Here is a 16,936-nt window from a genome sequence, read left to right as displayed (position 1 = left end):
GTTGAGCTCAATTTTTCTTCCTTAAACAGTTTGTTCAGTCTTGTTTCTAATTCAGAATTTATAAGATGAAAGTATTTTGGGTAGAATAGTGACTCCCTGGCAGCAGCTCAGGTTGTGGCAGAAATCAGAAATGATTGTGAGTGAAGACCTGAAAGTGACTTGTTTCACTTTTAAAGGAATGTTTGAGAGGTTTTAAAAGCTCTTGTTGCCTTTCAGATTGCCGAGTTAAATTAAACTTTGAGTGCCCAGAGCTACAGTCAGGAGAGAGTTAACCTAGCTCAGCATGAAGACTGGAAGCAGGGCTAAATGCTAGCATGGTGGTTCTCTCACAAATTTGGCAAATGGATCATTTGGGCTGTCTGTTGAAGTTGCATCGAGTTTAGGCTGGATCTGTGTTTAGGGTCATTCCGTGTGGTTTCACCAGATGGTGGTTGCCGCACCATCTTCAAATTAGTTCTAAATTTGCATGCCATTAGATAGTCACAAAAGTACTTTCTATGCAAAATTGTAGGCCTGTAGCTCAAATAGTTTCTGAGTTGTAGGGGTCTGAAATTTTCTGAATTTGGGCTATAAAAAGCCTCGCCAGCATTTTTTGCATCTTTAAGTGGCTATTTCTCAGCCTCTAGACGTACCAGAGAGCTGTGAGTTGGTAAACAAGGCCTCTGCATGTAGCTAGTGCCCCACAAACATCCCCAGGTGTTTCCCTCCACTCTGCAGGCCATGGGGACTTGCTAAAAATGCTAAAAATTAAGAGATGCCTACTCACGAGTGGGGTTTGGGACCTTAAAGGTACTAGAAATACTGCACAGAAGTGTTCTAACACCCCTGGGTTCCATTCTACACAAACTTGTGTGATAACTTAGCAAACTGGAGCTTTCTAGGTACCTCAGTTTGGAAAATATGAGCTCCCAAAGTTGGACGAGATTTTTAATCTATTTTTGGGGGCAAAAATCTCAGTGTGGGACAGGTACCAGAAACCCCAAATTTTTCCACAAGACAGTTCTATCCGTCTTCTATCACTGTACAAAAAAGCAGCAGGGTTATATTTGAAGTTACTGAGATATTCTTACTCAAAATGGCATGGGTAATGTCAAAATTGTTTTTTGCTTTTCACTACTTTAAATTGGGATACAAGAATTAGTAGTCATTCCAATGGTAGTATTATGTATGTTTTGTTCTTTTTGAAATGTTAGTTGTTAAAGTTGACTATCTTCAAAAATGGTAATGGTATAACTTTGGTATAACTTAGGTATACCTAAGTTATAACTTAGGTATAGGTTCTTTTGCTTGTAACATGACATTGTACAATTTAATTGAACATGTTTAATCCCACTGCACTGATACTGTAAAATTCAATATTATTGTTGTTATTTTTAAATTAATCAACCATGAACTCCCAGAGCTCCCTGAATTCAAGTTTGTACATGTAATTTGTATGTGTATGTTATAATTACATGTATGCATTGCAAATGGGTGTCAACATGTCATGATATCTACAGGTATGGCTCTAAACTAGACCTTGTGACACAAAAAGGGCATTACACTTTTTTGCTTTTCAGTACTTTAAATTGGGATACAAGTATTAGTAGTCATTCCAATGGTAGTATTATGTATGTTTTGTTCTTTTTGAAATGTTAGTTGTTAAAGGTGACTACCTTCAAAAAGTGTAATGCCCTTTTTGTGTCACAAGGTCTAGTTTAGAGCCATACCTGTAGATATCATGAGATCACAGATCACCAGATTTTATTGAATCAGCAGCAACATCACAACAACAAATGAGACCATTTTCAACGAATTAATGAAACTGATGATGGCGTCCTCCTGTACGAATGCATTCTTGAAATCTGCTGTTGAGATTCCTCATTGACCGCTGCAACATCTCAGCTGGGATACTGTGAATTTCATCCTGAATTCTCTGTTTTAACTCATCCAGAGTTCTTGGTCGAGTCGTGTACACTTTACTCTTGAGATAGCCCCAGGTAGATTTCAAGAATGCATTCGTACAGGAGGACGCCATCTACAGGAAGTAGGAAATTCCCCTCATTGTTTCTTGAATGGCATGTTTTAAGGTTTCAATTACTATGAATAAAATATTTTTCTTCCATCACTCTTGGTTTTATTGGATTGTTAAAAAGTTCATGTTTTTGTATCACCCTGTACATCTATTTGCTGATTCATATCTATGCTTACTAGTCTGATCCAATGCAGTCTTAAAGATGACATTTCATGAGTACCTGAGAACCAGGTACGGACAGTTACGTAGCTACTGAGAAACGGCCACAGTCTTCTTACCGCAAAGGTGCAAAGCTGCTCTCTTCTCCTCCAGCATCAGGAAACGTCTTCAAAGCTTCTTCAAATCCAAACGAAATACAATCAAAAGATCAAACTAACGTCATTGGCGCATTCAGGTGCAGTCGGACAACCAAGTTGCATTCAGGAGCGGCAGAAATCGGAGAATCAGTAATGTAAATTTCCAATGAATATTTTGGGGGGGGCACACGGGGTGGCCAATCAGATCACAGGGGGACCGCTGACCCCTGCTGTAATTGCTGACCTCATCTTCAGTTTTTGATTGCTGAGTAGCAACCCTTTTTGCTTTCCTCACTGTTGGACAAAAAACAAATAACCCGCAAACGACAATCTTTTTGTGTGTTTGTTTTTTTATTTTGTACCTGAGGAAAAGTTCTCTCAGTTCATGTATTGATTTTATTTATTTGACTTCAGGTGCCCACAAAGCTGTAAATGTTCTGTTTTGGATAGTGAAATGAAATTTTAATATGGCAATGAAGGCATAGTGTGTGTGCGTGTGAGAGTGTGTGTGTGATGAGTCTCTTCAGCTCTTGTTGCCACAGTAACTGCTGTATGGAGCAGAAAGGAAGCCCTCCATAGCACACATTCATACAGTTGTAAGAGCACAAGGGTCTCTTCTCCCTCTTTGTTTACTAACTGGAAACACATTAATGAACTCTGTTATTGGATTTATCACAGGTTTACTCATCACTGCTTATGGATTATTTATGATTTTATCGCGTGTTTCAAGATATACGTCATCTCAGGTTTCTGCATTTTCACCAAATCACCGACAAACAACTCAGTTTAAGATCAGTTTTATTCTCATTCTGATGAAAGATTATCTAAATAGCACTATGACTCCTACAAGTTGAGGAATTTGTTGATATTTATGTCACATCTTTTCAAAACTGCAATGAAGTAAACTGACATGACTTAGAAAAGTGACCAAAATAACTAAATAAATAAAGAAGACATTTAATGTTTAAGTTCTTGCTAAAAAAAATCAATACCTGTTTATTATGAGACAGTGATGTTCCTGCTGCAGCAGTACTGACAGTTTTTACTTAAATAACAGCAGCACCAAGCGGAAAGAACACTTGATTAAAAGACTTAATAATGAAAAGCACACTGCCGTGATTCCTGGCTATTTTTCCCTTGCAGACTGATGAAAGTGAATTTTCTGTAGATTCTTCTCAGAGTAAAGTTTTCTGGTTGTTTTGAGTTGATGGGTTCTGCAGACAGTTGACCAGTGAAGCAGGAATAAGTGAGGAGATGGTGGGTGAGTACGTGGCAAAAATATAAAGTGTGGTTTCATAGTGAAACCAGATTCAATGGGGAGGGTCGAAACAGCAAATATGACAAAAGTACTATTTGCACAGGATGAGTATTACCTGAGGATCTCTGGTAATTTGTGAATTACCCCCTCATGTCTGTGTTTCTTGCAGTACACTTGCACGGGATAAATGAAGTCTGTATTTTGCTCGGGTTTACTGGCATTACAACCCGGACATGATGTCAAATCTGCACACATCTGATGGGTCACAGAATACAGTGTGATACCTGCTCTGTCCAACATACTGAATCGATAGTGTCGCCAGGACGACACAAGTCGTGCTTTCCAAAACCTTTAGTCCTATACGTCACTGTTAAAAGCCTATGTTGGAACAACACTATTATTAGGGTCTTGTTATGTTTAGGTACTAAAACCACTTGGTTAGGTTTATGGAAAGCTTGTGGTTCGGGTTAAGATGATCACTTTCAACGTGGTACATAGTCATCATGGCAACAACAAATATGTCAAAGCAGCAACGTGACCTGAGAACAGTGGGCAGCGTTGTTGGGATAACAGGCCGTCAGGGCATTTGTATTTAGCCTGTTGAAAGACAGGCCTAGAAAAATGTATCTTAGCACATGCTGCTATGTATGTCATCCATCTCAGTATCCTCTGAAATTTCTCTCTTCTTGTTGCGGCCCCGGCTGGCCCACGCAAAAGGTGACTCTGATGACACTTGTAAAATCTGAGACAGATTGGAGCATGTACAGGCTAGTTAGACAGCACTTCCTGTTTCGTGGCGAGACATTCAAAATGGCTGGCAGGTGGCGCTATGACTCTGAGCGTATATCGACCCATGGAAGTGATTGGGGCCGGACTCTGATCACACATGTAAAGTTTCAAGCAGTTTGGAGCATGTACAGGCTAGTTAGACAGCATTTCCTGTTTCGTGGCGAGGCATTTAAAATGGCCACATTCCGTGGGTCGCCATGGCCACACTCTAAGACTTTTGCGGAGCGTTTTGATAACTTTTGATCACCCATGACTGGAGTACATCCTGGCCAAATTTCAGCCCTCTCGGGGTTACACTGTTTGAGTTTATAGATTTTGAAAAGTGTCCAAAAATGACACAAAACTGTCCAAAATATGAGTCATAATTCAAAATGGCTGACTTCCTGTTGGATTATGGGTAATGGTCCAAGAGGCTTTTTTGTGCCCCTTGATGTGTTAGATACGCGTACCGAATTTCGTGGCTCTAAGTGAAACCCTGTCTGGGGGCTGAATGTTCTTAGTTTTCTAGGGGGCGCTGTTGAGCCATTTTGGCACAAACATGTTCCATTCCCCTACAATATATAATTTTTCGCTGGCCCTGATGTGTGTGGCGATTTTCACACGTTTTCATATATGTTTAGGGGGTCAAAAAGGCCAATTTCGAGGCTGACAAAGAATAATAAATAAACCCTAGGGTTTCAATAGGGTCCTCGGCACCGTCAGTGCTCGGACCCTAACTAAAATAGCCCCCAATCACTGAGATGCAGACTTGCATGGGACTAGTATTATATCAGGATGGCAGTGTTTGGCGAAATATGCTAGGTACTTTGCGGTGGAATTTTTACTTTACAAATTACAGACATGGCGCATTTGCACAGGATTAAGATCACAGACATCCTCCGCAATTATTACAAATCACCACTGGTCCCGAGGTAATACTAATCCTGGGAAAATAGGGTCAAAAACTACAATGATAACAACAAAACAACAGTAAATATCAATCAATAATAAATAAAAGAAGATAAAATCCAACTCAAACTTTGACATATCGAACCACGTGGTAAAACTACTTACTACCTGAAGTCAGTCTGATTCACAATAATATTTATTGGCTACAGTATATTATAGGAGTATTAATATTTATTTATTTACATGTACACTACAAAAGCTTTCAAATGTTGTCATGATGCAGCTGATGTAGTTAAAGCTGTCAGAAAAAGGATTTGTGATGGAGTACATGTGTGAAGCAGCATGAAATGTAAATACTCCATTAAATTACATTCACTAAGTGTTGACAGAGTTTGCTGCACGTCTGATGGTTGTTGACTGAAACTCCTGCAGCCCAGTTTCAGTTCAGAGAACTGACAGTCTGCAGGAACATTTTAGATTTCCAATATCAGAGACCAGATTTAACCCTTTGATCATTAAAGCTGCTGTCCGGAGTTTGAATCGCAGCGTCTCCCAAAACACTGTTGGTCCCACCCTCCGTCCCTCTGATTTCGCCCCTTTATTTGTGCACGCGCGCAGTACATGAGAGGAGTGCTGCAGCATCTTGCCTGTTTTGCTGTTTTCCCCTCTTCTACATTTAGTACATTTAGTAAATAATAAAGGAATTACGTTAGAATGCTGTATTGAGTCTAACTTGTCCTAATACCAAAATAACATGAATCTGCTAGGACGAACGAGTAAAGTTTCAATATGTGATTACACTCGTGTATCCCTCTCGATGACGTTGTTTACCAAACTTAGTGCATTTACGCGTGTATATGTGTTACACTGTTTATTTATTTCTATCTAGAGTTCAGAATTGCATGACTCCTCTGACGAAGAGTATGTCCCAGACGCCCCAACATCTTCCTCCAGAGGTCGGGCATCTAAACGAAGCCGTCAGCCGGGCTATGGAGGCCGTGGTCGGGGAGCGACGCGAGCACCCCGAGCCAAAAAACGTCCTGCAGTCTCTTGGCCTGACAAGCCGTGGGATTGGTAACTTTTCTGGAAGTTGCTGATCCCTGATGCTCTCTCCTCCACAAGCAAAACAAATGTGCGCGCGGTTGCGTAGTGTGTAGCTCGCCCACCTCTGCATGGGCTTGCTTGCTGTGCGCGTAACCGTTGATTGACAGCATGACAAAGCTGAAGCTCGAACTTGATTGGTCGGCAGCAACCGGCGCTTTTTGGAATAACATGGGGGTCTATGAGAGGAAGACGGAGCTCAGGAATAAATTTTTATATCGCGTTATACTAACTTTATATTATAGTATCGAACTAGACTAACACATTTAAGCTTTGTTTAAAAATGATACATAAATTGAAAACAAACAGAAACTCCGGACAGCAGCTTTAAATGTAAGATCTTTTCGTCCTTGCTAAAGTAACTTCTCAACATCTTAAAACAGGCTTGATTAGACGTCCAGGATTTACACAAACTCTTAACCCTCTAAGTGTGTTGGTGTAAACTAGAGGAAACCATCACCACTGCTTCCATACAGTCAGTGTGAACAGCAGGAATGTGCTGAACTGGACATCATTGGTATTTAAACACACACACACCTGACACCCACTCGCTTTGTGTACAGCAACTATCACAGCCACCTCTAAACCTGGCAGTGTGTTTTCACGTATCCTCCTGACTGTTTCCTCACAGTAACTGCAGGATGACAAACTCATGTCGTCTGTCTGCTGGTGAGTTCTTCAGTTTTATCTGATATTCATTTTTCCATCATTATTTGTCGCTATGGTCACTACGGAAAAAAGTTTTCGGACACCCTTAAAATTTTACACTCTCAAATATTATCATGGGATATTTGTTGAAACACCTTGCTTGTGTTTCAAAAGGTGTGGCTGCATTAGAGACAAATAAATGCAAATTCTACATTTTTTGTTGATTGTTTACAACAAAAACTAACAAAATTAAATTCTACCAAAATGACCCAATGCTCAAAATTTCTTATTTTTATGGAACCAATCAATTTAAATTTTTTTAAAGGATGTGTTTAGTATTATGGCTGTGGTTGTACTAAAAGAAATTCCACTTTAAGACCTAAGAGTGATTTCAAATGCAATATACATGCAAAAAAAAATTTCGGTGCCTGAAAACTTTTTTGCATCGCTGTATATGTATTTATATGTGATTTCTAAAATAAGAATGGGCTGATTCCATTTAAAATACAACAGCAGACTATTCTCTCAGGCTGTGTTCAGAGCTAAAACAACAACATTTACATTTTGGTGTATACTAGTGAAGCTTTGCAGGTAAAAGTAATTTATTAAATGGACTGTGTTACTTTAAGAATATATGTGCTAGATGTTCAAATGTTTTAGTTTTTGTTTGATAGGTAGACATTAGTCAGGGTTGGTGGTCCTCTGTTTGCAATTTTTTTTAATTAAAAAAGCACGTTTGTTGTTTTGTAAAACAACCTCAAAAGGAAATGTTCGATTACATTTATTTTATTTACAAAATTACTAAAGACATCAGTCTACTGTTGACAAAATAGGTGTGTGTGTGTGTGTGTGTGTGTGTGTGTGTGTGTGTGTGTGTGTGTGTGTGTGTGTGTGTGTGTTTATATTGCTTATATTGTGAGGACGCACATCTGTTTACACAAATACATTGTGGGGATTCGATTGAAGAGGTGCAGACTTGGATTACGGTGAGGATGTGTGTAGATTTAAACATATAGTGGTTACGGGAAGTCTCAGAGAATTAATGTAAGCCAGTGTAACACACACACACACACACACACACACACACACACACACACACTGCGACTGGGTGTGTGTGTTCAGCAGAGATAAAGCACTTCATTTATATTCCCGTCTGGCTGCTGATTGATTGCTGATGGAGCCTCGGGGGGTTTTTGTTTCTGCCAGATGGTTTGATTCAGCTCCAAACTATTATCACAGTGACTGAGGGGTCAGAGGTCAAACTGTCTGCTTTAGTGAGCAGCTAATTTCAGCCATGTTGGATTAAAGATTGAAGAATCTCGGCCCTTGAAGAAAAGAATCCTTCATGTGTCAGTTCAAGCCAAATGTCCTGGTCTTTTAAACATTTAATTCAATATGGCTGCAGATCTCTTCAAATTAACAATAACTGCTCCTCACTGTGCTTTTCAAATACAAATGAATTCAGCAAACACCCACACACTGATCTCATTTGATTCATCACATTTTTTTCCGCTGTAGAAACTCAAGATTCAAAAGTCAAACAGATGTGACAATAAAAATATACAGTTTCAGCCGAGTCTGTTTAACTGCAGCAGGAAATAAAAACCTTTAGGTTGGTATTAAACAGCAGCTGAATGTGCTTCAAGTTTTCATCTTTTAGCTGCTGCTTCATCGGTCTGAACAAACACAACCTGAAACCACAGTGTGCATATTTCTGTGTTTATTCATTCGTTTTTTGGGGGCGAAAAAAGTCAATTTCTGGTAAGTGCGAATTAGTGAAGTGAGATTTCTGCTAGGATTTCTGGTATTTAATTAACTCCATTAATCAAAAACGCACACTTGGGTTTGCTTATTTTATCTCTAAGTCCACTGAAAACTAAGCAGTCATGAATCACTACAACCCTCTGAATTATCAGAAAGCTTTTTCTCCACAGATTGATCAGTAATACAGAAGAATATTCAGCAACATTATGGAAACACTGAGTTACTGCACGGCACAAGTATCAATCAAATGTGGTTTGATGTTTGTTAATTTCATAAAAATTGAAACAAAAAAAAAAACAAAACAAAGAAAATGAGGGAAAACTGACAGAGCAAAAAAATGAATTAACAGACAAAAGTTTATTGAAATGAATTAAATACAAAAACATCTGCTCTTCACCAGCCAGATTTCCCACCAAATGTCATTAATTCTGTTCAGTGGTCGATGAAATGACACGACAGCAATGATGCAAATAGAAATCTACAATTTAAAAACACAAATTAAAGATGAAACTTCAAAAAAAACAGAACAAAAGAAAAAAGCACAACATTCACAGATTTAAATGAATAAAATAGAACATTTTTCAACAATTAACAAAACCTTTAATCAGCTAAAATCAAGCAATGGCAAAAACTAAAATGAAAAGTAATAAAAAAAATAGGAAAAAGAATCAAATACAAAACTAACCAAAATAAATACACACACACATACACACAGAGAGAGAGAGTATCCTGATAACATAAAAACTAACATTCATATTTTGAAATGAATAAATAATGGATTTTAAAAATGAACAAAATTCAATCAACAATTAACCACAAATAAGCAAAGAAAAACTTAAAATTAAATAAGCAAAGAAAAAATATAATAGAAAATGTATATAAAGAATAAAAAAAGATCTGCTCTTCAGTGGCCTGACCTCCCACAAAACAGGAGCAAAAAAGACAAAGAGGAACACCATTTTTATAAAACCCCCTGGTGGGATGCACACGTAAAACAGAACATGATGCAGAACACGGAGAACAAAGTGGGACGTGTTTGATATTGAAGCTCTCAGTTTGTCCTCTGTTCGCTCTGCAGCGTTCAGGCCTGCAGGCGTCGACTCGAACCTCCTGAGATCTGCTTCTAATAGACCGACGCCTCGTTTCACGTCGCACAGCGTCGCTCAGGTCGGCTGGATGTTAATACAGAGCACCAACGACCACCAGCACAGCACATCTGAACACTGCAGGACTCAACATATGCATGACTTAAAGGAGCAGGCCGCTGCTTTTACAGGTCTGAGCTAATTAAGAAATTAGTCCAATCCAACCCTTCCTGCTGAAGCACTCAGTCGTGCTCCAGATTTAAACTTCAAAACACAAGAGATAACCTAAATTCATGTTTCTTTGTTCTTAGTTTTCTGCATTAAATGTTACTGATTAAGTGTTTCTTATTCAGTCAGATTTCCTGGAGAATTTTGACTTGTTTATACAAAAATAAGATTTTTTTGTTACATGAGATGAATTTGACTTTAGTCCAAAACAACTCTCCACAAATGCATTTAACCTCCACAGAAACAAGACAGCGAAGGTTTAGTACTGTACAAGTGTGTAGATTTATTTTAATATGTGTTGAACTGAAACAATTTTCACATTAAGAAAATAAAAGCTTCCCTCAACTCACAGTTCACTGATACTCACAACACAAACCTTTGTTAAAATGTACTTCCAGTCATTTGTCTTAAAGAAAAAAATGTTTTTTTTTGTTTTTCTATCATGCTGTCATTGCAATTTATGCCGTAAAGTTTTAGCTTTTAGCCAATATTATATATGTAAAGACGAGAAAAGAGCTGGTAGAAAATTAATGCATACAATTTTTAAAAACACATGAATCAAAATTAATTTTAAATTAGGTATTAAAATCAACAGTAGATGTCCCATGTAGCTTCTGCTGCTCTGTGTTGAAAAAAGAACAACTTTTATATGCAAGTTGCAGTTACAATATTTTAGTATCATTCCTCTGAATAAATGAATTTATTTACTGGTTATAATTAAACACAAAAAGATCTATAATTACTTTTTTATATCTTTAGATTTGACTGTTTTAGGATTCTGTAGGAGTTAAATATATACTGTATAAAAATACCGTGTATTTTAATTTCACAAAATATTTGTTTTGTATCAAAAAATGTCTAATAATTGTGGATGTTTTTGCTCTTTAGGCCTCAGAAAACAACCAGAAGAGGTAAATCCCTCCACTTGTGTCTACTAGCTGCACCATCATTGGACATATGTCTTAAATCTAATGGAGCCTCAACGGTTGTTATGCGACCACAGTGCAGAACCTCCATTAGAACTCCGTCCACATTAAAGCCACAGCGACTCCCCGTATGGCGTTGGCGGTGACATCACCTCTCTGTATCTGTGATGGGAAACTGAGCCGACTGTAATGTCTTCTTATTTGTTGTGAGTTATTATGTCAACATGACAACACTAATTAAGCGGTGGTGATAGCCAAAGTGACGCCCACCGCGTCCTCAAAGTTGTGTTTTCCCACAGGGAGGCTGGCTGGTGCAACGGGGAGGAAAATGTGCGTTTATAGTTGTCGTTTTGGGTGGAAGCAGCTCGTGTCTGTGCAGGTCTGAGGCTGATAAACCCAGACTGAGGATTATGGTAATAACAGGCTGCCGCTGCCTGACTGCCGGGTCGCATCTCTACAGGACGGGTGGGCGGGCTGCGGACGCTTATCAGCGCGTTGCAGTGGGCGATTCTTCACACAGTCACATGACGGGCGACACCTTGATTCACACTGCAGCCGCACACAGAACAGCTCAGCGGTTTTATCACCAAACCAGGGCGAAAATGACAAAGCGATGGTGCACAGTGATTGTTTTAAAAAGCGCCAGTGATCCGGTCAGTCGTCGTGAAATGCGGCTGTTTTCGACCAGCAGATAGCATCAGTAATAACCAGTAATGAGCTTTTACCTTCATGCTTATCATTTTCCAGAGGCGGTGCCGCATTTTAGAAACGCTCGTAAAACTCTTTCAGTTGCTGTGTCTCAAAAAGCGAGACTGACAAAAGCAAAGTATCAAAAACTAGCATTTTCAAGTGGTCAAAGGCGACAAAGGCAACATTTCAGTGGTGTTGCGGGGCTGACGTACCCCGCCATCAACTCATCAGATAAGAACGCTGCTCTGCGGCTCCTTCAACAGAGCCGGTGACCTTCAGGTTAGAGACAAAAACCTGTTTTCTGAATCAGATTCCGGTCAGCTTTGTCTGAACAAACATTTCTGCTATTCAGACTTAGATTGCAGGGGAGAATAAAAAACAAGAAAGGACGCCTGGTGCTTCTTTTCCAGGACGCAGAATGGGATGAAACTGTATGTACAGTTGCCAAGGAGACAGCAGGCAGAGGGGTAGTTACAGGCTGTTAACCCACACGCCCTGTGTTTTCATTCACACTGCTTCTCTGCTTCGTCCTCAGGAATCACTTCAGGAGACGCTGCCACAGACGCAACACAGGTAAGACCCCGATCTTCTCACAACTGAACTTAGACAAATAATTCTCTTCCTGCTGCAGATGTTGAACTCCATCAGGGTGGAGTAAAATTAAGAGGAAATAACTTCACTCTTGCAGGAGCTCTTAGTTTGTGCTCTGTTTTGTTTTCTTGCAGTGAAAAAGCAGCTCACAGGAAGCATCGCTGAGGGACACTGCAGCTTTAAAAGGACATAATTGAGTGTCAATGATCACCACATCAGCTGCAGAGTAACTAATGCAGGCAATCATCGCGCTCGCCCCCCTACTACAGAAATCAGAAATCTGGGAGAGGAAAACAGACTCCCATCAGCAGCCTCAGCTGTGCGTCCGTCACGCTCCCACGCTCACTTCAATTCTCATTTCTCCTCTGGTTGCAGCTCGCTGGAGCCTGTGCTGAGGAATTATCTGCTGTCAGGACCTGTCCGGGACGCCGCCGCGCCAACAGGGACCGGAGGCTGGACGGGGGGGCTGAGCCATGCTGTCCGCCGCCATTCAGATCTTGGCGTTTGCCCTGGCACTCTTGGGTGTCCTCGGCGCCACCGTGGCCACTTTGCTGCCCAACTGGAAGGTGAGCGTCAACGTCTGGTCCAGCGTCATGACCCCCATCTCACAGATGCAGGGTCTGTGGATGGACTGTGTCTGGTACAGCTCCGGCGTCTTCAGCTGCACCATGAAGAACTCGGTTTTGTCACTGCCGGCGCATCTGCAGACCATGCGGGCCGCCATGGTTCTGTCCTGCATGGTGGCATCCTTTGGACTCTGCCTCGCCTCCCTGGGGCTCAAATGTACCCGCTGGGGAGGAAGCCACCGAGCAAAGGGGCACACGGCCATCGCTGCAGGGGGCTGCTTCGTCCTGGCCAGCCTCCTTTGCCTGGTCCCTGCGTCTTGGTTCACCAACGAAGTCATCACCGCCTTCCTGACCACAGACCTGCCGGACAGCAGCAAATATCAGCCTGGTGGAGCTCTGTGTGTGACATTCATCTCTGCTGGCTTCCTCCTGGCTGGAGGAGTCATTTTTTGCCTTTCCTGTCCCGGAAAAAGATCGAGACGGCCGGACTACGCTTCCCCCACCGACCCTGACAGACTTGTGCCATACCGAGACGAGCAGCGGAGGCGAGAGCAGCAAGCCGAGCCGCCGAAAACCAGGCAACACAAATGCGTCCAACTGCAGATGGACGAGGTGAAGCAGGAAAAAGGTAAAGTGGATCAGGAGCAGAAGCTCTACTCGTCTCCCTCCAAACTCCCCCAAAAAGACATCAAGGACAGCTACAGCCTCCAGGAGTATGTTTAACCCTCGTGGCTGAGTGGTGAAATGTGGAGCTGAGGCTCTGTGGCTCATGGGGAGGGGGAGGTGGTCTGGGGGAGGTGTGTAAGAGAGGGAATAATTACCAAATGTTGGAAATGACAGATTGTGAATTCAGAAGGAAAGAACAGGGACTCTGTGAGGGGAAATAAACTGCAGAGGCACTGAACACAGAAAATCTTTTGAAAAAAACTGCTGCAGCATATACCAAAGGTCTGAAAGCAAAAAACACTGAACCTGCTGATACAGAGAAAAGACATATCTGAGCTCTGACTGAGATCGAAAAGCCATCATTTTCCTGCTGTGGATGCTGTCTACCTTATAACAGGGCTGGACCAAAGCTTTCTGTGGCCCTGAGCTGGATCTGAACTCGCTTCAACTTGACAGCTTTGCAGTTAAGTTACAGTTCTGTTCAAAGAGAAATGCTGTTTAGGTGCTTTTTATGTGATGTACACATTTAAAAAAACACACAAAAGAAACAGAGTGTATTGTTTAAGATGCAATCTCCGGTTTTGCTGTGTGTTCTCAATCAATCAAGAAGAGTTTATATAAGATTTTTCACAGAATTCAAATGCAGTTCAAAGTGCCTGACAAAACAGACTTCTAAAAAAAGATTTATAGACTAATATGCTCCAAAACAACTTAATAAAATTAGATATTTGATGGAAAGATAATAAAAAAAGCAAATAAGAATTATAGTAAAAAATAAACTTGTGAATTGTTACACTAAATAAATCAATTATACTAAAACAGGAAAATTAAAATAAAGCACAATGCCAAAATAATAATGATGTGAGTAGAATCCTGAATATAACTTGTTTTCATCTAACAAGCTAATATTTGCTAATTAGCTCTAAACACCACATGCAGCTGAGTTTAACGGAGATATCATTGGTTTGGCAGGTATTTGTACTTTATGTTCATCATCTAAAGTCATGGAAACCTTTAACATTTGACCTACCAGATAATAAAATAGGTCAGAAAATCACTAAAGTCAGGAGGCTTCGTTCTCTGGACACTAGGGCTGGACCCGAATATCCCGAATATCCGAATATTCGTTCGCTACGGCACAATCCGGATATTAATTTTGGTATCCGAATAATATCATCATCTTAAGAGAAAATCATTCAAAGGACTTCTGAATTATCATTTTATGAGGGAAACTGTTGTAATCCAAAATGACTGCATGAAATGTTACGTTTATTTTATTATTCTTGTTAATCACATTAACGGGTTTCTAAAATGACTCATCAAATATTTTACAAAGGGCTAAGTTTTGTAATAGTGCAGCCGAAAACATTGACGGGCTCCAATTCTGCAAACAGAATGTAAGCATGCACACAGCATGCTCAGTGCCAAAAGTATCAAATATAGTGTATAGAAATGATGCTGTGAACACAAAATTACTTAACAGACATCAACTTTAAAAGATGCTCTGTAACATTTCTATGTTTTCTGTCTAATTTCCTCAAAAGTCTAAGGAATAATTTCCAAATAGTTTGCTGCTATTTCACTGTAAACTAGAAGAGAAAGTCGCCATACACCTTCTTCAGTCAATATTCATTTACTTACTACTTTTCCTTTTTTCCGTAGTTAAGATGCAGTGGATAAACTGGTCCAATAAACTGGTGATCAACATATCAAGCTCACTCAAGAATGTAAGACTTCAGCCACTCAGCAGCTGTGTCTCCAAACAGAGCAAGAACAAAGACTTGGTGTGGCTCATTTTTTGGCTTAAGATTGAACAAAGTCTTAGTTCACCATCTTTTTGTTTTCTTAAAAACTCAAGTACAATGAGCAGGTTTGACTCTAAAACTTCTTCTCTTTCTACTAAAGCTAATTTTTAGTAACTTAAAATTAAACTTTCTGGCAAACATGAGACCTGTAAGATAAATTACTGTTGATTTTTGATACAGAGAGAATACAATGACAAAACCGCAGAATGTATCTTAAATTATGCCTGATTCTGACTCCTACGTTGGGCCCCCTGCTGGCCGGAGGTCCTCCATCATGTCTGCTTTAGGCCGACTGAACTCAGCTGTGATTTCTGTGCATGTTGTCAGTGCTTTTACATGCTGCTTACGGCTTACCTGTAGTGAAAGCTGCTATTGTTGAGACTGCGCCTGAAGCAATAAAGACATTGTCGAGCTTCATAAATTCTGTGTGGTCGCCGATTTCAACAAATCCCGATCCAAAAGCATCAAAAGAACGCCATCCACGCCGTCTTTTCCCAGCGGTTTGGGGGGGAGGCGGGAGGTGCAGAGCAGCGTGGAGAGAGGTAATGATGCTCTTTGCTTTCCCATTATCCTCTCACCACGGTTGGATGCACACTGCACACACACACCTCCTCCACCACCCTGGTTCAGCTGTATGAAAAGGACACGCAATCATTTTCAAAGATGTAACTTAGAGTCTATTGGAGACTCCACAGCATTGTGTACGTCTGGTTGGCCAAGTGTCCTTTAACCTGACTGAGCTGTCAATCACACCAGCCACCAAGGAGAAGAGAAGGCTGAACTGAACGCCCACACTGCCTGCCTCTACGGAAAAGCTTCAAACCTGCAAAAAAAAAAGGAGGTAGACGAAAAAACAGAGTCGATTCGTCAGCGCTGCCAAACCTGACAGCGATTCATTCGTGTACGGGACACATTGAAGCAAACATGAAACTCGGGCAGCTACCAAACAAATGTGTAAAATTAAAGCCTGCTCTGAGGTAAAAAAAAAAAAAAAAGGCACCAATGCTATAATTTATGTGCTCCTGCTGTCATTTCTACATCATCTGAAAACATATTTGCTTTGATATATGAACAATTTGGACTGAGGTTTGAAACACACTGAGGTCCTTCCGTCTGTCAGATATGCAGCTGCTTCATGTAATATTTAATTTGCTGCAGATTTGAATCTGTTTTACAAAAGTTACACAAAAATATCCTGTGATTTACATTTATATTTTTATTTATCTAGCCACCTTTTCGCGTCTGTGGCTGCCTGCGTCTGAATAAAATGACAACAAATAATGTTGGGTAGAAGTGGGTGAAAAAGGTTCTGTGCCTTTACATTGATCTGTTTGAAAAAGTAGGAAACCACATTAAATGTCCGCTAATAGTGATGAGCTGTGTGCTGTTGATTTCCTTTCAGTGGGTAACTCAGGGCTGGGAAAGTGGACAATGTAGGCCTGATTATAAAATGGCAGACAATGCACTCACAAAGTAGTTATTTTAAAGTCCCTATTAGGTCACTGATTACAAACCGATACTCCTCTTTTTCCATGAAAATAATCTTTTCCTATCTTAAAAATGGCTTAGATGTAGCTTTACATCGCTGCTTTGTCTAGAATGTATCTATGAAGACCCTAAT

The 16,936-nt window shown here is 40.3% G+C and overlaps 1 protein-coding gene across 4 annotated transcripts; it reads left to right on the top strand.

Annotated features, from left to right (window-relative positions):
- Positions 1–11,533: 11,533 nt before the first annotated feature.
- LOC110953105 (claudin-20-like) lies at positions 11,534–16,688 on the top strand. 4 transcript variants are annotated; one of them, XR_007947456.1, is made up of 3 exons: positions 11,534–12,260; positions 12,413–13,973; positions 15,173–16,688. XR_007947456.1 is itself a non-coding variant. In XM_051960602.1 (3 exons), the coding sequence occupies exon 3, from the start codon at positions 12,752–12,754 to the stop codon at positions 13,565–13,567; it is 816 nt and encodes a 271-aa protein (XP_051816562.1). In that variant the 5' UTR covers positions 11,534–11,966; positions 12,223–12,260; positions 12,654–12,751; the 3' UTR covers positions 13,568–16,688. The 4 variants fall into 4 exon arrangements, 3 of the variants coding, with proteins under 3 accessions (XP_051816562.1, XP_022052643.1, XP_051816561.1); XM_051960602.1 differs by having other exon boundaries at positions 11,534–11,966; positions 12,223–12,260; positions 12,654–16,688; XM_022196951.2 differs by having other exon boundaries at positions 11,534–11,966; positions 12,223–12,260; positions 12,413–16,688.
- The last annotated feature ends 248 nt before the right edge of the window (positions 16,689–16,936 follow it).

Source organism: Acanthochromis polyacanthus, chromosome 16 (assembly GCF_021347895.1).
Source record: "Acanthochromis polyacanthus isolate Apoly-LR-REF ecotype Palm Island chromosome 16, KAUST_Apoly_ChrSc, whole genome shotgun sequence".
Lineage (NCBI taxonomy): Eukaryota > Metazoa > Chordata > Actinopteri > Pomacentridae > Acanthochromis > Acanthochromis polyacanthus.
This window is presented reverse-complemented; position numbering and strand designations above follow the sequence as displayed.

What these genes read in the sequence shown, in the direction of transcription:
- LOC110953105 (XM_051960602.1), top strand. Translation starts at nt 12,752, where the DNA reads ATGCTGTCCGCCGCCATTCAGATCTTGGCGTTTGCCCTGGCACTCTTG.